This window comes from Stegastes partitus, unplaced genomic scaffold (assembly GCF_000690725.1).
Source record: "Stegastes partitus isolate 25-593 unplaced genomic scaffold, Stegastes_partitus-1.0.2 Scaffold1820, whole genome shotgun sequence".
Classification (NCBI taxonomy): domain Eukaryota; kingdom Metazoa; phylum Chordata; class Actinopteri; family Pomacentridae; genus Stegastes; species Stegastes partitus.
The window spans coordinates 23,358-44,218 of record NW_007579551.1 but is presented as its reverse complement, the minus strand read 5'-3'; the positions used below and the strand labels follow the sequence as shown (position 1 = coordinate 44,218).

Genomic DNA, 20,861 nt, shown 5'->3' with positions numbered 1-20,861 from the left:
ATGGCGCTGACTCGTGTTATTAATCGAGGAATTGTCTTCCAGAGCCACATTGTGACCCATCATTCATAAGCCAAGTGTGCTCGGTGAAATCACCCCCAAAAAAGGAAACCAACATTGTTTTCAGCTCAGAAACATGGAGTCCTTTTTTTTTTTTCTTTTTCTTTCCTGTCAAACATCCCAAATAAAGGCCCATGTGACTGACGAGCACAACAATGGGCGGCATTGACGGGTCGAATAAGGACGTGTCTGTGCGCTGATGTGCCACCCAGCTGTCCTCTCAGGTAGGGAGGGACAATGGTACCAGAGCCGCCTGTCCATGAACCAACATGTGATGCTGCCGAAGATATAAGAGGCCGCAACAAGTGACAACAACAACAACACACCACACAGTTTGAAGGGACAACCAAAATCTTTCCCAAAAAAGGAAAAAGAAAAGCAGCCAAGATGAGGTTTCTAGTGCCACTGTTTGTTTTCCTCGCTGTGGCGGCGTTTCACACCGGTAAGAGGGAACAATTCAATCAGAGAGTTTTGTCTTTTGTCGTGTACATGTGTGACTTTCAGCAACTGATGTGTTAGATTTAGTCAGTTCTGACTTGTTTGTGTCGACTTGCAGTGCTCTCAGCGTCTCTGGAATCAGCAGAGAAAGAGGAAAAGGTTGATCAGCACGGTGAGGAATCTTTGTTTTAAAATATATGAACCAACTCTTATAATGATGATGATCCTGTTAAAGTTGCAAACCTGGAAACTTCTATTTTCTCTTGCAGATGGATTACCTGAGCTGATAAAGATAGGTACAGTCGGATAACTCTCTCACTTTGCTTTTTCCAGAGTGGACTCTTGTGAACAGTTTTTTTTATGTATTGAATTAAAATCATGTTGTTTATTGCATAACATTTAGAGTTATGTGAAAGCCATAACTGTCTCACTTTTTAAAACAGATTCCATCATGTGTTGTGACTTTATTCATCCCCATATCTCCGTGTGCTGTTTCTTCACCAGTGTCCATCTTCTTGGCTCTTGTTTTTTGTCTCCTCAGATCAGATGGAGTTCGAGTTCGTTCAGAGGACCAGCGCCGCTCAGGTGAACGGTACGTGTTTAACCCAGCGACCCGAGTTCAAGGAGCTCAAATAAGCAGCGGTGGAAGAGGTACCAGTACAGCAAAAATGTCCAAAAGACGCCATTAAGTAAAAGCCCTGCGTGTAAAGTATTGAAATTTTGTTAAAGTATAGAATTAAAGGTTCTGGTTTGATCTCTCTGTCTGATATAATGTTATATATGTCTTCATTAGAATATTATTAGTGAATTAATAGTGTTACATGCTGCAGGTGAAGCTGGTTTGAACTCATTTACATACAGTTTTATATACAGAGACGCCAGATACAAATGAAGGTTTTCACTGTTTTCACTTTTTTCTAATGTCTGAATTATGCTGAGATATTCCATCGTCCGTATATTTATTCTTATGAAACCATGTGAGACATTTCAGGAAAAATGTTGGAGCTGTTAGTGTATATACTTATATATTTTGCTGTACTTTTATTTGATATAAGTATCTGGAACTAGTCAGTCAGAAGTGATGAAGCCTCTTGGATGAGAGGTGGAACGTCTTCAAGCAAGTCCAGATATTAATCTACGAGAATGAACTCTTTATTTATTATCTGTTCTGTAAAACTTCACCTTAAATGTCACTAAAGCGGGAATGTAGTGGAGCAGAACGTGTAATATTTCCCTCTGAAATTTAGTGAAGTTAAAGCGTGAAGTAGCACAAAATGGAAAAAAAAATAAATAAGCGTCTCAAAATTGTACTCGAGTACAGTTCTTGAGTAAATGTACTTTCCACCACTGCTGATGTCTTGAAGATCAAACTGTCCTGTTGCCTATTTAAGGTTTATCAATAATCCATTCGCACCTTTTCGCAGCTACGGAGGAACAGAATGAGGATTCTCGCTACCTCGGTGAGGAGAAACTTTAAAAATCACCTAAACTAATAATAGCTCCTCTGTGAAGGCTCGCTCACTCATACAATCTTTCCCTCCTCTCTCCTCCAGAGGCTGCTCAAGATGGCTCCGGTGAGTCCTAATCCATCACACGATCAATACCTGAACACAAACTGTCATCAATCACCTGTTCAAATGTTCCCAACAGTGGAGGAGCACGTTAAAGCCGAGGGCGACAAGGCAGGTGTGTAAAAAAACCAACAACAAACATCTGACTTTTTGCGGATAAGATGTAATCGTTCTGTACCTGAGACTCAAACGTTACATAACTGTACAATCCCTCCTCCAGCAGAGGGAGGTGGCAACTCTGACGCTGCAGCTCGTGAGGGTAAGAGGAGGCTTTACCGTTCAGACAGGAGCCTGTAGATGGCAATAAAGGACAGTTTAGACGAGATCTGCAGGAGGAGCATCTCACAGTGCAGAGAAATGTAAGGTACTGTACTACTTATGCTTAAATAGCTGCAGCACTCACCCCCCTCCTTTGTTTTTTTAACACAGAATCAGAGTCTGAGTCCTCTGAGGAAACTGAGGGTGAGCTGCTACTTTTTATTTATTTATTTAAATTTCAGCCTCTGTCCTGCAGTCATAGCTAATGTCTGTCTTTATTCTTGTTAACAGGGAGACAGAGGCGGGGTGAGTGTTGTCTGTCCACCACAACCAACATGAAACACACAAACATGATGAGCTTGGAACTAAAAAAAAGTAGCCTGTGATTGTGAACTGAACATTTCCATGATCTCAAGTCACTTTATAGGCTTTCAGTTACTTTTAAACTACCTCTCCGGTCATTGACTTAACCCAGAACGACTCATCCCCGTCTATCACATGTGTTACATAATGTATTCAGGAGTTTATTTCCTCCATAAAATAGTCCCTCCCTGCCTCGGAAGTAACGCCTCACCCCTGCTTCCTTCAGAATGTGCGGATCTACGAATGTGCTGCGTCTCCCTTCACCGACCCCTTCCCCATTCGCTGCAGCTCGAGCACACCAGCTCACCTACACCTCCGCTCAAATGCACAATGCTGAGCTGCGATACTGAGGAAATTCATGCTCGAATTGAAATCTGATTTGAACAAGAAAAATGTTAACAGGGTTCTTAGATTTGTTACATAAAAAAACCCTGAAAGTCTGAATTTCCACTTGGAAACGCTCAGCAGTGCTGCACATCACTCATAATGTGTTGTCTGGCATGTAAAAAACACCATAAAGAAATTATATCAAGTTAGAAAACAAACAGATTTTTGCCAGATGGGAACTTTATAGAACATGTAGAGTTAAAAAAAAACCAAAGCTAAAGACATAAAAGTACCCAACAGTGTGATCAAATGTCTTTTCTTCTTAGAGCACCACGAGGTCGGGACAGAGGCTGTGAAGAGTTTGGGTAAGACGAAATAAAAACAAAAGACAAACAAAAAGTCTACTCATGAATTCAGCTCTGTCTCTGCTATAAGTTAACATTTTCCTTTTTTTTTGTCCTCTGCAGATGAAGTCAGTCAGGATTCAACCAAGGAACAAGGTAAAAAGAAAACAACAATAAAATAATACTACATACATCAGTAATTACTTGAAATAAACACATTATGTATCCGTAACAGTTTACTAGTTTTCCCCTGGCAGCCACGAGCCGGGACATTTTTGGAGTACCTGCTGAGGCAAGATGTGGTGAACTGTTTTGAGCGACGCACTGAAAGTTAAATTGTAGGTTATGCAACGAGGCAGAGAGTGAAAAACAGGGCCAGTCAGAGCCAGTCTCAGCTAGATTCAAATAGTGCCAAAAACCCTTTATAGACCGTCTTCAGCTGTAAAAATCCTTCAAGCGCAATTACAAATTTTACAACCAGGCAGCTTGTAAAAACTCAAGGAGTGATATTTTTACCACTTTAATTCATGCATCCAAAAGGAAAAAAGAAAAAGTTGTTATGAAGAGGTCGCCGCAGACACGAGTTTACTGCTTGACCTCGAAAATAAGATGCTGGGATTGTTTGTTTGAACACAGTCCCTCCTTATATGTGAGTAAATCTGGGACAAGAATCCAGGGCACTCGGAGACGTCTGTCCCCAGGTGCTTATTGTGCTTGATTTGTACTGTATCATCTGCTTCTGGTTATTTTAGGTCCAAGGATGCAGCGTCCCTGCCCTAAAAGATGCTGAAAAGATTTTTGAAATGACTTTGGTCTAAGCTTCAGCGATAAGGGTCAACTTTAACTGTGGCGAGAAATTAAATGAATCAGTGTGGTGCAAAAAAAATAAACAGTACCCTGTGGTTGTACATCCTGAGCCTTTGGGGATACGGACGGCTTCATTCTGTGCTTCGCAGCAGTAAAATTGCACACCGATGCAGTCGTCATTCATCAGTACCTGCACGGGAGTAGTGAGTCATATAAAACCGTAGGGGAGCGGTGATTCATATACTCACTTGGAGAGCTCTGGAAAACTACTGAATTGTGGTGTTTGTAATGTAAAGCTAGCGTAAAGGAATCCCTCTTTGTCTGTCCCTGCGTCACAGATGTGCTGGAGTGAGGGCGAGCACAGCAGCATGCGGATCCCAGAGCTCATTCATCACCCGGCGCCTGAGCAGCACCGAGCTTACCGTCAATAAAAAGGGAACAATCCCACTTATCTGTATAACCTGTGTGTCTCCTTTTGTGTCATGTCTGATAATGCAGTGGTTATTTTATGATGTGATCACACAGTAAAACAAGCTCAACTTCAGTGTTTTCCCATTTTTATTTTCATTTTTTTCATCCACAAACGTGGAGCAGATTATGTTGATGTGCATAAAAAAAACCTTTTTTCTTTGGTACCTAAGGGAAAATAAAACAATTAAGGCAACTACAGCATCTATAGGTCTGAAATGCATTTAGTACTGCAGCCAAATGACCACGCGCTGGTGGCATGCAACGTATATCTGCGCTCATTCAAACCAGACAGCAGATCAGCTCAACACCAAACCACCCTTTAGATACCTTCCAGTTTTTAGGTTCCTCTTCCTCCTCCTCATTTTTTTACGATATTCAGAGGGCGGAAGAGGCAGGTGCAAATTCCACAGAAAATAAACATACTGGAAGTAGCTGGTACACGGTGAACTAGAAAAACAAGGCTGAAGCAGGCCTAAAGCATGTCATCACCAATGATCAGGAAATCAAGTTTCAACAGGCGACATAAGGTCTCGTTTGAGCGCACGTCGTTTGTGCTCGTTGACATTCTGCTGTTCTCAAAGTGATGTTCAGACAGGTGTTTCTGATCCCAGAATGTAAAGTCTCGGGAGATTTGGATGAAGAACTGGAGAGCAGATAACAATTTGGCCTTTGTCATTTCTTGCCAAGAAGTTTTCTGACTTCTTAATACTAATCAGTGTGTATTTTTCATATCATTCTGTAGGTGGTCGTCCAGTGTGTGCAGTTAGCTCTACCACTGTAAACTAGATTACAGTGCTGTTAGTGTGATGGAATCATTTTGTCGAATGTGGGAGTAAACTTGTTCACCAAACTTAAAAAAAAACACAATTTTGTTCTTTAACAGAAGAAAAACAACGTCCCAATTTGGGGGATAAAAGGAAGCCAGATGCAAAATGATCAATAACGAATTCTTGGAATTGGGGGAGAAACACACACATACACACCAATAACCTGTTCACCTAAAAATACTGCTTTTGCATCTACATTACTTTCAGCATGTGTTATGACTGGAGAGTTACATCTGTTAAAGGCTAATACTGCATCTTAGTTGTTCATTTCTGTCTAATGTGTAAAACAAAATGAAAACAGCATGGTTGTATATACATAATCGCAAAGTAAAAAAAAAAAAAAAAGGAAAGATGAGCATTAGAAAAAACAAATCAGTCGATTTTAGATTAACTCTTTACAGAATGATGAAAAAAGCAAGTCAGAACAAAGAAATGCAAGCTTCCCACTGGAAGTTATGTGACCCAAATGGAACAAACGGCAAATTCTAGGTTGAAAGTGATGCAGCCAAGAACCACAGGCACATGTCACAAGTCCTTTCAAAACATTTCTTTCTTTTTTTTTTTTCCTTTTTCTTCCAAAGTTGTTGGCTTGAGGTAAGCGATATATTTTGGCCTTCCAACTTTGCTCCTTTTCTCCTGGCGCTCGCTGGAGCGGTTTCTTTCTCCTCCCCTGCTCGGGGGTGCAGCCCAACGCTCACAGGATCTTGCCGTGGATGAAGATGGCCATGATGGCGGCGCTGATCAGACCAGAGATGGGCACAGTCACGAACCAGGCCATGAAGATGTTTCTAAACAGCCGCCAGTCCACCGCCTTCCTTGAGCGCAGCCATCCCACTGCCACCACAGAGCCCACCTGGAAACACAGCAGTCGTTAGAATAACCCCATCCTCTTCCTTCGATGTGTGACTTCAAATTATCTGTCTGTAAAATGTAATTGGGGGGAAAAAGTTGCTCCCCATTTGGGCTTTCTACCAGACTGTTTACAGCAGCCTCCTTCAAACTAAACGGCCTCTTCCCCCACATTTGAGTCGAGTCCCCAGACCACAGTGTTTGACCAGCTTACCTTGCAGTGGGTGGTGGAAACAGGCAGACCAATGTTAGAGGCAACCACGACAGTCACGGCTGAGGCCAGCTCGATGCTAAAACCACTGCAGGGAGAGAAAAAAACAACACCCATGTCTCTCTGGAGGATATGTCTGAGTAAGGCTGCTAAATTCAAAGACTGGTAATGTCTGAGGAGGATGTGGCTTTCAGTGAGTAGGGGAAGCACATTCTGTACTGTCTGTACCTTGAGGGGGTGATGGGGGTTAGGTCCCTGCCCATAGTCTGGATCACTCGGCGACCCCACACCCAGAGTCCAGCGCAGATGCCCACGCCACCGTACAGCAGCAGCCAAATAGGCGTGGGTTCATTTGAAGTCACGCTACTTGTTTGGTAAACCAACCACAGGGCAACCAATGGTCCGATGGCATTACTGCAGAGGGGAGGGGGAGGTTATTTCAACAGTGGCCACAGATATTGACACTGAGCTGTGATAAGCAGAAATGTCACCAACAACCTGGCAGAAGAACAAAAGTTTTGTCCCATGAGCCTGATGACGTGGCCTTCATAGAAAGAGTACCTACCTGACGTCATTTCCTCCATGGGCGAAGGATCCGAAGCAGGCAGTGAGAATCTGGAGGAACTGGAACAGAGTTGAGACTTCCGGCTTGTCTGCATCAAGCCTGTCTTCATCTAGAGAGCTTTGGCTGCTACCTGCATCCTCCTTCCCCATTTCTAGTGTTACATCATTCTCTCCCAGACCTTCAGGAGTTGTGTGCTCTGCCACGGCATTGCAATAGCTGGTGTAGCTGTCCATACGGACCCGCTTTCTGTCCTGACCACCTGCTCCTGGGCCCTTGTCGCCCTCCTCACTGGCACGGAAATCTCCCTCTTTATGCTTGAAGTCTCCGTGCATGCCAATGATGGCCATGGTGTAGGAGGTGTAGCTGTTGTTGCGCCGGATAGGTCGGTCTCCCCCCTCGCCCATGCAGTCACCAACCTTGGCCAGGTGGAGCTTGTGCAGTAGGTCTTTGTAGAGGCCGGAGTCCTTGTGGACTGTGTGGTACTGGCTGTAACCGTTACTTGGTATCTGTGCTGGCCTGTTGTTGAACTGAACCTGATTGTTGAACTGGACCTGATTGGGAGTATTTGTGGAGCCATTGCTCTGCTGGACTTGCTGATTATTGAGTTGGACCTGATTGTTTGACGGAACCTGTTTGGGGGCTGAAGAAAAAGGCAAGAAAAAAATTATTAAAATTTGCAGTCAGATCAGACTCATGTGTTCACGATTAACGCAGCAGAAGAGTTACAGTAGAAAGTGATACACACAGTGTTGTCTCTTGGCATACTTACCACCATTTTCATTGCTACAGTCTGTGTCGTCAGAGTCTCCAATGTCAAACGCCACCTTGCGTTCCTTGTTGTCAGCATCGTCAGAATCCCCAATGTTAAATGCCACCCTGCGCTCCTCAGGGGCAGCCTGAGGCTGAGCAGAGGCGCTCTGATTGACTGCTGGTGTGGTAGGTGTAGACGTCTCCTTGGCAGTCTGTTTCAGGATTGGGCAGTGGGCCTCCCTGAGCTCTCTCTTTTCCATCAGGGGGCTCTCAGAGGGGCTGGAAGACTTGATATCTCCTAGTAGGGGAGGAGTTGGAGTGAGAACTTACTTGGGTCATGTCCAAACATATACAGAGTACAGCAGAGAAATCCTAGTACGGCATGTGTTTCCTTTTAACTTAAGCTGTTGGGAGTCATAAGAATTGCATAACCTCAGTCTGAACTGTTGTCCTATAAATGTAATTTTACCTGTGTTCAAAAATGAGCCGGTGGGTTCACAGGATCAGATAAATGGATTAGAAGGGACGTATTTACACTACCGCTAGGAGCTCAACTTATGAAAGACAATAAGACCCAACACAACCCGAGGCTCACATGACATTTGTTTGTGGTTTTAAAGTGTACTAGATACTCAAAGCCAATATTTTCTGTCCTAATCCTGGGAGCGCTCTGACCAGTTAGCCACATTGCGTCATCCCAAACAGTTCAAGGCTGGAGCAGAAGCACGAAGGCGCTGTCAGCCTGCTCTCCAAACGCACTGCAAATGTCAACTCCTTAGCCTTTCAACCCAGGCTTATTTTAGTCAAGTAGGCAAAGACCAATTAGTTGATCACTATGACCTAATTAGTCAGCTTGTCCACTGGATTGAGGCTGATCTCAACAGATAATGCTTACTCAGTTAAACCTGCTGTTTCCAAAAGGTAATACAAGTGACAGGTAAGTCAGCGTCAGTCAAACAAAATACTTTAACTGTCTTTCTGACATTACATAAAGACTTCTACATGTAGAAACAAGACATTTTCAATTACGAAGTTGAGCAAAAAGGGTCTGTTGAAAATCCCATGTGGCCTAAAGCCAAAGTTGTGTCAGACACAGCTATTCAGTGCTGTGCTCCGACAGATTTTTGATGCAGTAGCAATAAAAAAAAAAAAGCATGACTAAACTCATTACAAGAGTCAGTGAACACAAAAGCACTGTATTGAGTACATTGGAGGAAGCTAAAATACACAAAAAGTTTAAAATGAATCGTGTTGCCCTTTGATATGAAAATCACACAATGCGTGTGCAAATGCAGGACTGTTGGTTTTGTACTTTAATCCAGGATTACTCGACAAAAACTGGTGACAAAATTTTCTGATGATTTTCATTAGAGCGATTCCATTATGATAACAAATCCCTGAGCTCCATTTGGTGGATTAATATGAGCCTTGCTGTGAAAAGGTTGACGTTACAAGTGCAGTTCTACATCCCTCATTGTCCAACAGCTTAAGTAAGAAAACCATAATATCAGTTGTCAAAAGAAACCGGTGACAGAGATTTGAAAGCTGAGTCACAAGACTGTCAAAAAGCAAAAACATAAGGGGGACTTACGTTCAATCTTCTTCTTTAGGCGAGGGCACACAATGAACCAGACCACAATGGCGGTCAGCACAGAGCAGCCCAATGAGATGAGCAGGATGCCCCACCATGGGATCTTGTCAAATCCCAGCACTGAAGGATCGTCAGGTGCCACGCACAAGAAGACACAAAGGCAAATAGAGAGAGGCATTTTTAAAAAACAAGGCAGCAGGCGCTACCTTCCTTAGTGGACAGCACAAAAAGTCACATTGCAAAATACCCAAATGACAACTGAGCAGTTGTACAATCTTGTACAAATGCAGACCAAGACAGTCCTGTGTGAGTCTATGTGAGGTCATATCTGGATAATGAAGCTTCAAGAGGAACTCTGTTTTCTCATTTAAAACATAAACAGCACCAATAAATAAAGATTAACTACAGGGCAATAAATTCAACGCTGTGTGCCGTCTATTGACTGATAGCATGACTGCACAGCTTCATTGTGCCACGTGGTTAAAAATGGAAAGCATGCGTACCCCTCGATACCAACAGTTATGTAATAGGTGAAGGAGCACAAATGTCACCATGACCCCCAAACACCCAGCTAACCGCACATGGACAAAGAGTTCCTTAAAAGGAGACACTACTTGTGGCGAAAAAGCAAAAGACAGGTAGGAGTCGTTCACTGGAGCAGTTTGCTGTAGCAATAAGGGTAACCTCTTGCCAAGACTGCAGCAAAGCTGGTGCAGCAGAGGCAGATGCAGCGCAGTGCACACTGGCAGAAACTAACTATTAGCATTTCCTCAGGGAAGCAGTCATCTTTGTCATAAAGACACAATGCAAGTCAGCAGTGTGGGTAGGAGAAAACAAAAACAAGAGCTGCTGTAAATTCTAACACCACCTGTGGTGAGGTGACCTTGGCCATGCATACTTAAAACAAAACAAAAAAAACAAAACACCCCCACAAGCATAGGATTGTTTGGGAAGTTTAAGATAAAGAGAAGGAAATAAGGGTCAAGGGTAAGCGATGAAGTGTCTTGGTTGTCGTATTGGTTTGAGGGCAGAGTCCACAGTGCACTCTCTCCACTGAGTCACGCTGCAGCATGAGACTGCAGAGCACCTAACTGATGTTTATTTAGTTACGCAATGGAAGCTCGCTCCCTTCAGGACGGAAGAGGCATAAGAGGAAAAAACTGGGAGGCGGCTCCGTAACAGCTGGGCCTCCTGTCCATGACTGGAATATACCGGCTAACATGTAGGGAGACATCCAGAAACAGGTGTGGTTCCGCTACACGTTACTAAGCCCTATAGCTTATCACAATCTAACAAAACAACAGGAGAAAATGTTGCCCTAAGAATGACAGAGGCGCATGACTGCATCCACGTGAATGGGGACTTGTTTGTAAGCAACTTCCTACAAAACAGAAAAGAAAGAATTTTTTAAAAACTAGCCTGGGCTTAGCAATCCTGTGAACACTCCCACACAAAGGGCTGAGTTTAGACCACAACCATGCAGTGGGATGAATTGGACTCGACAGGAAATGAAATTTAACCACGGCTGCGTTCCAAACCCCTCCCTGTAACCTGTGTATGCCATGGCCTACATTACACAACAAAGTGGTTTGTTGTTTTTTTTCCCCCAGTACTGTACATGCAGCTCACCACAAACCCCAATTACAATGATAGCTAAAATGGTAGTTTATGAGTCACTTGGTCTGGGACTCTTTGGCTTCTTGTCCTCACTTTTGTGTGGAACTAAATGTAGGACTTACGAAGGGTATTGGGAGTAAGCGCTAGCTGCATTGGGTATCAGCATGAAAGAGATCCGTAATCCGTATATTCACTTCTTACCATAAATAAATAACCAAGAAACTACAGTTGATAACAGCTTCTGAGGATGCTCACCGTTTTGAAAAAGCCTTAGATAAAAACAAGCCATGCATACTGCGATGTTGCCGATTGTTTGCTGCCCCTAGAGTAACCAATGCTGCTGGGTGTTTGTTTTTCAGAGAGTAACCCAGGCAGAAAATCTGTATCCAGCTTAACAGTGAGGTTTATCAATTGAGGCTAGTGTGAGGGGGTCAAAATGTACTGTCACTGTGACACTCAGCACTCTGAAATACACACCGGTATGCAGCAACAACAACAAAAAAAAAAGTCATAGAGCTACGTGTAAAAGACGGCAACATGGAGAGAATTTAGGGAAAATTCAGCGGATTTAGAAACTGGTTCCTAGAATCTGAGATGCTGAGAACAGTCGACAATAATTTTACTAATTAGTGCATTACTTCTGGTGCTCCAGTGACAAACATTTGTGTAAGAGAGTACGAGTTAGATTATAAATCTGTTTCAAGGTTTTCATTTTACAGCGAACAGGGCTGCAGTGGATTGATAGCGGCTGAGTGATTTATAATGTGTGAAGAACCCAAGTCACACCAAGCCTTATCAGTTTAAGGATCACCAGCTGACCCTTAAATTCTTCGCACTAAATTGCAGTCATTTTTGCGCAATGCTGACTTGAGGTCTCTGGCACCGGTGTGTATATATATTGAGTGTAGGAATGTGCTGTGGGATGCCTGGTGTCCAATCGCACCACTACGCTAGCATGTCCATCGGGGGAACGCTGAGTCCTATCACAGGAAACCAAACGCACTGTATTCGCTTTGCTGCAGATAGTGCTGCTGCTGCTGCTGCTGCATTAGAGCGCATATATCAGCAATAATGAGCTGTTGTTGTCCTGCGTGCCAGAGTAGTATCCAAAACAGAGCCGGTGTTCAACTTCGATGAATTTCTTTACATTATAAACTGATATTTAGGGATTGGCTGTAATTATGCTTTGTGAAAACTGATCAAGTAGGAATAAATGAGGATTATTCCAGCAATAAAGTGGCTTTTACAATGAGTCCAATTATGCATGTTAACAATTTCTTCTTGTCTACAGTAAATATATGGTTGCTAGGTTGTCCGTGTGTGAATGTACAAGTAAGAATTTACACCTTCATAGTGTAATCTCGCACCTTTTCGTGTGAGGTACCCAACTACAGGTCCTCGTGTACAGTGTCCAGGTGTGACGAGCTTCACACAACTGTACAGAATGTGCCTGACTAAGCAGGGCTATGGGCTACGCTGGAACTGCAAGTGATCTCCACTCTGAGTGTGCTGATGTGCATGCACACATCAGCACACCATATCTGGTCAAACTCTGGCCTGTAGCCACCATTTAAAGGCCCAGGCCAGCTAACATCTTGAACTGTTAGGTCCTGTAGAGAGAAGAAAACAAAGGAGCAAAAGTTGCTCATTTAATAAATAGTTTCTGAAGGATGAAAAACCAGCAAGTATTAAAAGCATTATGATACAAATTCTGAGCAGCAATACAACTTCTAGCAGCAAGCAATGAGGACCATTTCAGTAACACTTTTTTTTTTACTTCTCTTTTCCTCCACCATGTCTGAAGGACACAGACAGTGACGTCAAGAGTTAAGTGAAATCTTATTTCCATCTCCCTGTTGTGCTCCACTCTAAAACTTCATTCCAGCTATGACCCACATAGAACCACAAGTAAGAGAGGCCCAAAAAACATGTTAAAATAAACACGGCTTCTGTGAAAATGGTAAACACAGTCTGGTTCAGTCTGGAATATATGTGGGTATCCGGCTGTCTGAGGGAGCAGTTTATTTTAAGCTGTGGCTGTGGGCAGGCATGCAAAGCAAAATGAAACAATGATACTCACTCGGAGCTCCAGTGAACATGATGGAGAACAGGTTGATGCCCATGGTTATGGCATAGAAGACAGGCAAGGCCTTCAACCCATTGGGTACCGGGTCTTTCTACATGGACAAAACAGAGCATTGATTGAGAAAAAAATAACTTCACTGTATGAGCAGAGCTGCCCCATTTTGCTGTCAGGTTACAGCTGATGGCAGAACAAGGGCACGATGGTAATCTGAACCATTTGTCGAAAAGGAACTGCTTTCAGGGAACAGAAGCTTTTTCTTGCCATATAACAAACATTTCCTCAATTTTGCTCTGGCGGTGGATTAGCATAGTGTTGAAACTGCCCCGAACACATCACTCCGGAAAGTTCTTCATTAACAAAGCTATGTATCATCTCCAATCTGATAACAGGAGGCTTACCTTATGTAAGATGAACATGCGCACAAAGTAGAAAACAATGGCTGACATTATTCCGGACAAAAGGGGACTCAGGAACCAGGAAGCAACTGCAGAAGAAAAACAGTAGAATTACAGTTTAGTGGAAAGGCAATATCACATAATTCTGTCACAAAAATGAAACAGAAAACTATCCTGGCTTGGCATTTGACTGTTGAAATTATACCCCCCCATTCAAACAAAGATAAATTCTTTGTACTCTTCATTCAATTTTCTCTTTAGGAAATGTACTGCTTGATAGGAAAAACACTAACAGGTCAGGTCTCAAAAGGAAATTGCAACTCAGTTCCTGCTAAAGTCTATGCCAGTTTGACTTGCAAATTAGCCACTATAATTTCCCCGGTAAAGCGGACATACTTTGGCCTTTTTGGCAACACACACTGGTCCCGAGGACAGTCAAGGAGGATCATTTTACAGCCAACTATTCAGTCAGTAAAGGCTTGTATTGAGAACTAGATGTAAAACTTAAACCCCTCTCTGTACCAGCATGATGTTAAGCGTCTATTATTTGCGATTCATTTTTGGTTGTCTCTCTGTAAGGGGCAAAAGCTGGTTTACATCAAGTTTGGACTTTCTGTAAAAAGCAAATTACCCCAGAAAACCACCATCAAATGCAACAATGTGAGAAACTAATTGTGAAATCAGCTCTGCTTCCTACATTCCTGTAAGGCTGCAAGTAAAGTTGCTTCATCTTCAGAGCTTATCAAATGTCACATCTTCCTTATCTGTACAGGTCACTCCAAAACTCACTCTAAACTCACTCCAAAACTCTAAAACATTAGTGACTAATGCAAGTGCATTCAGTATTGTATTTTTATGTGTTGTGGATTTAGCCTAGAATCTGCATCTACCATTCATTAATTTTTAATACTAGATTGCCGATCTGGATATTGAATATCTTCAACACAAACAAAACACTGGCCATAGACTGATGATAACATTACATTAGCAGTCACGCCCAACTACATTAACACAGTCAGTGATGCAATTCAGCCAAACACCACGTACATTTCTAGGTCAGCTGATTTGATTAGAGTGTCTTACCAATGCGGAGGAGTTCCAACCACCTGACTCCCTCCGGGCCTCTGGAAACCAGTGAGAAGCCAATAGTAGCACCAACAATGCAGTGTGTTCCAGAGATGGGGAGCTTAAGGAAGGAGGCGGCCAGCTGCCACACAGCAGAACCTAATGAGAACAAATAAATTGAGGACATTAGTCAACAGCTTTTCCACTGACCACAGCAAGGGTCAAGCACAGGATAAAATGATCAAACACTAAAGAATTTGAGCTCTATTTTTCCAATAAAAAATACAAAGTAATTTGAGAATTATACAGCCCTAACTCGAGGTGTTGGTTTAACGTCTCCATTTTCTAATTCTGGGAACAGTGACAAGCACCTATGTGCCAAGTTCTGTCCACAGGGTTCAATGACCGCAGGTTTAACTACATGCAAGATAAGCTGCAGACACTCACCAACCATGGCACTGACGGATCCAGCCATCAACACATGCTCAGTGCCGTTGTACATGTTCACGTCAATGATACCCTTGCGGATGGTTTCGCTCACTTTGGCCCCAAGGAGCACAGATCCCAGAGTCTCAAACACCGTGGCGAGAATGCAGGCCTGGCGCAAGGTGACAACTCCAGAGCCCACGGCTGTGCCAAATGAGTTAGCAACATCATTGGCACCCACGGAGAAGGCTAAGATGAAGGCGATGACGAAGCCAACAATCAGCAGCCACATGTACTCCGTCAGAGGAGTGTAGGTCACCATGCCTACTGTACTGGCTAGTATTATTGCAGTCGCAGTTGTCGAAACCATGATTGTAGACTAGATATAAACCTGCTTCACAATCTTTAAGGGAATGAATGCCTGTCAAAATAGCTACAGCTATAAAATAAAGAGGTATAAAGGTAAAATAAATAATTTACTTTAGGCCCACCTGTCTTAACAGGTATTCTGATATTCAGCAGTGCAAACTTATATATAAAAAAAAGGTTTATCTGGAGCTGACCAGTAAACAATTAGAGTAAACTAGAGGTATAGTGAAGATTTATTGCTATCCTGTAATTATACTAGATATGTTGCTGCTCTTTGGGTGTTGAGCTATCAAGCAGAGTGAACCAGCCATTGTGAAAGTGTGACTGCAGATGAGCAGAGGTACATCCTGAAAAGACAGAAAAACACACAGAGAATGTTTGCTTTAATTGTAGTTCCTCCTGATTCCACTGGAGAATAAAAAAAAAAACCCGCACGCATCTAAAAGAAACACAGCAGGAAGTAAAATAAAGAGCTCTGCACGAGGAATAGGCGTCTGTAATGGCAGTCTAAGATAAGGAAATACAACAAGCGTGGACAACCAGTAGTAAACGCTCGCACCGGAAGGCGGACCTTCACTGAAAACCAAACGGGAAGCCATTTTTGGCAAATGGCGCATGAAGCACCGCGATTATATTACAGCGGCGTCCTTTGGTTTGACCCAGACACTCGGCTCCTTGTGTTGTTTGTTGCTGTTCCGTTGGGGATTGGAGCCACCGGGGCCGCTGACCGATGAGGACAGTCGGTCTTTAACTACAGGACAGATTAGAACTTTTCTACGTGTGCACGTGTCGTCATCCATTCATTGAACACAGACCGTCCCCCCCTCCGGGCACGAGCACAGTGTGTCCGGGCTCGACTGGTCTCGACTTGAATTTAAAGACTTTAATTTGTAGCCGCCATTAAAGCCGCCCCTTCCCCGTTATCAACCGTTTTCAGCTTGACGTGGTTTTTCGTAAAGGAAAACGCAACCGGATGTGAGTCAGTTTACAAGACGCCGATGCGGTTGCACCGATTGACCGGGCGGCAGTCGTCGTCTTGTGTTTGTATGTGTCGACCTTATTTACACGAGTTTGTCCACTAAACAGATGGTCAGTATTGCTAACGTTAGCTTAGCATTACTGTAAAAAAAAAGAAAAAAAAAAAGACACAGCTTACTTAGTTCGAGTTGCAGTGTTATCGTAAACTCACAATCAACAACCGTTATCTATCCCGAGTCAAACAAAGTGTTTAACCCGCAATAAATGTCTGTTGTTGTTTTTTTTCGTTTTCATTTGTAGCTAACAGATGACTCATTTGTGTTGAATGCGTAGTACAATGGCTTGTTACTCAAGCTGCCGTTAGCATTAGCTTCACGCTCACGTCCAGCCGTGATGTAAGCCGTTTCTACACCGTTCGCCGAGCAAACAATAATGCGCCACTTGTTCTAAAGTAGAATAAACAATAAAACTTACCACACGTCGCTGTTGTCAGTCCCGGAGAGAAGAGTGCGTGCTAGCCGGTAAGCTAATTAGCGCGCGCACAAGACTCCTAACGTTAACGATAGCGCGCGCGGGTAAATGAAAAAAAAAAATTAAAAACCGATCGCGAAAATCTTTTCCGCTCGCAAAGCAGCCCGAAGTCACTTTAAAAAAAAACGGCGTTCGAGTACGTGTGATTAGATATGAAATAAGTCCGCCTTTTCCCCGATCCAGAAGGCTCTCAGTTTGAATGAACGCTGCGCTGCCGCATGTGTAGAACTTGCTCGTGCCGGTGAGCGGAACATGGGGGTTCTTTTATCATTGGATACACCCTGAACCAGACTCCTCCTCCCAGCTGTCACACCGCCGGGGAGTCATGCGCTCACTGCGTGGACGGAGGACTCAGCAGAAGATCCCACTGCACGCAACAGAGGTCTTCTTCTTTAACAGTATTTATTTTCTGTAGCTCATATTCAGGATCAGAAATACTTTATTGATTGTTGCTTACAGCTGATCAAAATTCTAGAAATGCAAGCAATACAACAAATATGTGGACCTAAAAATATAAACACAAGTAGAAAAAGTCTAAGCATTAAATGTAAAATGTGCATTGTTATAAGAAAAATAACAATCTAAGTATGTAGGTGTAATAAATAGTAATGGAGTTATATTTGTGTGAGTGCTCAGAGACACAGATGTCACACATCAATGAGTGTTAAGTCAAAAAAAAGGAAGTGGAAAGTTATGCAACTACAGGCACTAAAAAATAAAGTAAAGAGCCCAGAGTCTATAAACTCCGTGTCTGAGTGAAGAGGTTGATTATATATTGAGTTATATGGTTTTGACTGACTTGCAATGTCACTAATTTTTTTTTTTCTTTTTCTGTAACACAATGTCAGACTGTTAGTCTTTATAAGTTACATAATGTGTGTGTCCAACAATTTGGGTACATCAATCATATAATATCCATATTAGTACATATCTGTACATGCAAAAGATGTACATGGTCTTTATTTTATTGTTTTTTTAAACTTGTCTTGTTTCGTACTATGCTTCATTAAATCGGTGAAGATTGTCTGATTTTATCTCATTGCCGTTGTTATTTTATACTCTTTGCGAGAAATATTACTTTGCACAGCCCACATTTTATTTTCCAGTCGTATCATATCCATGTGTGCACTTATCTCTACATGTGAAAGATGTACATTGTCTTTTTTTATGTTTTTATTGTTATGTTTATTACACTTTTATTATTTCTTATCTTGCCTCTCATTGCGCTTCATTTGTTTTTAGCTGGGATCAATAAAGTTTATCTTATCTTTGTCTCCATGTTTATTTTATACTCCATTTGCACTACCTTTGGTAGGGAGATATTACTTTGCACAGCTTGTATTCTTTTCATTTTCACTTTTACATAGTTTAATATTTACTTTACTGCTTTTTAGCATACCTACATTTTTATTTTTATTTATTTTTTGGTTCTATGATTCCACTACGTATTCAGATATTACATCTAGTGCCAATTTTGAGACACTTTACTTTTCCATTTGTTGTTGTTTTTCTTATACTTGCATTCCACTACAATAACATATCTTTCACCCAAATGGTCATCCTATAACCTTGTAGGAGACAGACACAAACCACAACAGCCCTGTGTTTTTCTAACTCTGAGAGAAACAATGCAGCGTGAAAACAGAGCATGAAAACAGCCGGTGGTGTTGGTGGTGGTGGTGATGTTAACTGCATTACAGAAGACTTGTGGGTCATTGAAGTGCACTCGGCTGGAAATGATAACAACATTCACCCTCTAACAAAAGTGGTTTTCTTTTGGTCACAGTTCTTTTTATTATGTTCATCAAGACAAAAACGGGATATTTTGCTGAATAGAAGTAGTGCATGATAATGTGTCGGGCTTACTGAGAGTTTAGGCAAAACCAAACCAAAAAAAAAAACCGGGAGGAAAAAAAAATCGTGTTTGCATGGCAACCACGAGGAGGAAAACAACGACAACTAAACGCACCACACGTTGTGTAATAAACAAGTATATGGTGCACAGCTGTAATAAAGGACATTATGTTATTTCACTACGAGCCCACTCCCTTTGTTGTCTCTGCCTGTTTGACGTCACTTCTTTGGATCATGGAAAATTTCCAGCCTCCTCGGAGACGTTCAGGGTCGACGCTTGTAATTACGATTCTTGGCGGCAGCACGTGAAGGCCGCATTGGCAGAGAAGGAGTGGCGAGGGTCGTGGAGTTTTTTTTTTTTTTTTTTTTTTTTTTTTACTCGATTGGGCATTTCCAGAACTCCATGCGTAAAGATAATTTACATCTGCTTTAACCCCCACCTCAGCCACACATAAGCCCTCCTTGTTTTAACCACAGACCAGTGACCTCTGCTCAAAAGATCAGAATATAGAAACTGTGAATGTAGGACAAGGCGTTCTTGTAACTGGTGTAGACTGGTTTAGACTTGCATGGGCCACAATGAGACCTAATTCAGAAATTATAGTGTAATAAAAGTTTGTGTTTAGTTTCACAATGTGTCATTCAGAAGATTACCATCAGATGGATGGAACCACTTTATGTAACATACTGCGCATCTCATTAACTTACATGCACACAGACCCTACAGGGATTTTGCATCCACTGCCAGCGTTACATTTTTAAACTGTAGATTTCTGTATTTTAACGTAGCTGCATATATTTGTACTGAAATGCTGCTAGAGACTTGGAGACAACACTTCAGTTCAATTTTAAGGCAGTTTGGCGAGCGAACCAGTTTATTTATACAGCACCTTAGTACACACAGAGGTTATTCAAAGTGCTAGAAATGCTAAATAAAACATGCAATCAAAATGAAAACAGTACAGACAAGTGGAATGAAGTGCACACAGTGTTTCCATTTTATTTTATTTTATTTTTTGCTATTTCATATTTCCATTCGCCTAAACTTCAAATATTACTTCGTACAGTTTTCCATTTATTTCATAGTTATCAGTTGCTTGAATATTCAGTATTTATGTCCTGCATTTGAACATACCTGCAAACCTGACTCCCTGAATCAATAAGAAAACTACTGCTCGTGTGGATTCTGGTTGCTTTAGTGATAAGTAAAGTGACACCAGCATGTGGTGCGTTTGCACGTGGCTCCTTTCGAAACATCAGCTCTTGATGGTCTTATGATTCTAAAACCGTTTGAAGCTTTCATGAGCAGCAAACACATGATTTCAAATAAACTTCGATGAATCAAGTCACCGCTCAGCCTAAATAAAGTGTTTCGTCTAGTTACACCCACTTCAGCAATGCAGTGAGATTTCAGTAAAGACGCATGCTGTGTTACTTTTACGGTTGTTTCATAATTCTGGGATGTTTCACTGATAAAGAGTTCCTACGTGCTGCTTTGCACAAAGCAATTGAAATGGCTGACGAAGGGGAACACAATGCATCGGCTGCTTTCCTGGGGAGCACAATGATGCCACAGAGCCTTTCTTGGTTTGTTTCTGTGCTTTACAGGGCCGCAAGTTACAATTATTTTTATTGTCGACTGTTTTCTTGGTTGATCAATTTGTTGTTTGGTTGATAAAATGTCAGAAAATGGTGAAAAATGTCAGTTAGTGTTTCCTTAAGCCCAAGATGACATCCTCAATTGTCTTGTTTAGTCCACAACCCACAGACATTCAGTTCACTGTTAGAAAAGTAAAGAAATTGGTAAACGTTCACATTTATGAAGTCAGAATCTGAACAGTCTTTTCTAAAAACTGAGTCAAACTTATTGATGGATTATGAGAACAGTTGCCGATTCTTTTAGTGGTCGTCAGCTGATCGATTATTCGCTGCAGCTGAAAAGTCTAAAAGTCCTTTCTGCTCATCCAAGCCACACCCAGGTTCTCTTGTGAACTTATTTTTTTCAAAGTTTGAACAAAGAACCCAGAGCTGAATCAGATTTCCAGGCCTCCAGAGTTATGTAACACTCTCATCCTCTGTGTGGTTACACATCGCCACCTGCTGTACATTAC

The 20,861-nt window shown here is 42.2% G+C and overlaps 2 protein-coding genes across 3 annotated transcripts; one reads left to right on the top strand and one right to left on the bottom strand.

Annotated features, from left to right (window-relative positions):
• The first annotated feature begins 355 nt into the window (after window positions 1–355).
• Window positions 356–5,489, top strand: LOC103372751 (protein gar2). Of its 2 annotated transcripts, none has more exons than XM_008302462.1 (13): window positions 356–499; window positions 614–667; window positions 765–791; window positions 1,037–1,087; window positions 1,920–1,955; window positions 2,049–2,069; window positions 2,146–2,181; window positions 2,290–2,325; window positions 2,496–2,528; window positions 2,616–2,630; window positions 3,341–3,379; window positions 3,482–3,514; window positions 4,504–5,489. In XM_008302462.1, exons 1-13 carry the CDS (start codon window positions 445–447, stop codon window positions 4,515–4,517), a joined length of 450 nt encoding a protein of 149 aa, XP_008300684.1. In that variant the 5' UTR covers window positions 356–444; the 3' UTR covers window positions 4,518–5,489. The 2 variants fall into 2 exon arrangements, with proteins under 2 accessions (XP_008300684.1, XP_008300682.1); XM_008302460.1 differs by having other exon boundaries at window positions 2,287–2,325.
• Window positions 4,706–17,448, bottom strand: slc20a1b (solute carrier family 20 member 1b). Its single transcript, XM_008302463.1, has 11 exons — window positions 16,840–17,448; window positions 15,040–15,734; window positions 14,611–14,751; window positions 13,531–13,616; window positions 13,127–13,223; window positions 9,430–9,549; window positions 7,858–8,136; window positions 7,089–7,728; window positions 6,752–6,937; window positions 6,527–6,611; window positions 4,706–6,316 (listed from the first exon to the last, which is right to left on the bottom strand). The coding sequence occupies exons 2-11, from the start codon at window positions 15,386–15,388 to the stop codon at window positions 6,158–6,160; spliced, it is 2,142 nt and encodes a 713-aa protein (XP_008300685.1). The 5' UTR covers window positions 15,389–15,734; window positions 16,840–17,448; the 3' UTR covers window positions 4,706–6,157.
• Between the last annotated feature and the right edge of the window lie 3,413 nt (window positions 17,449–20,861).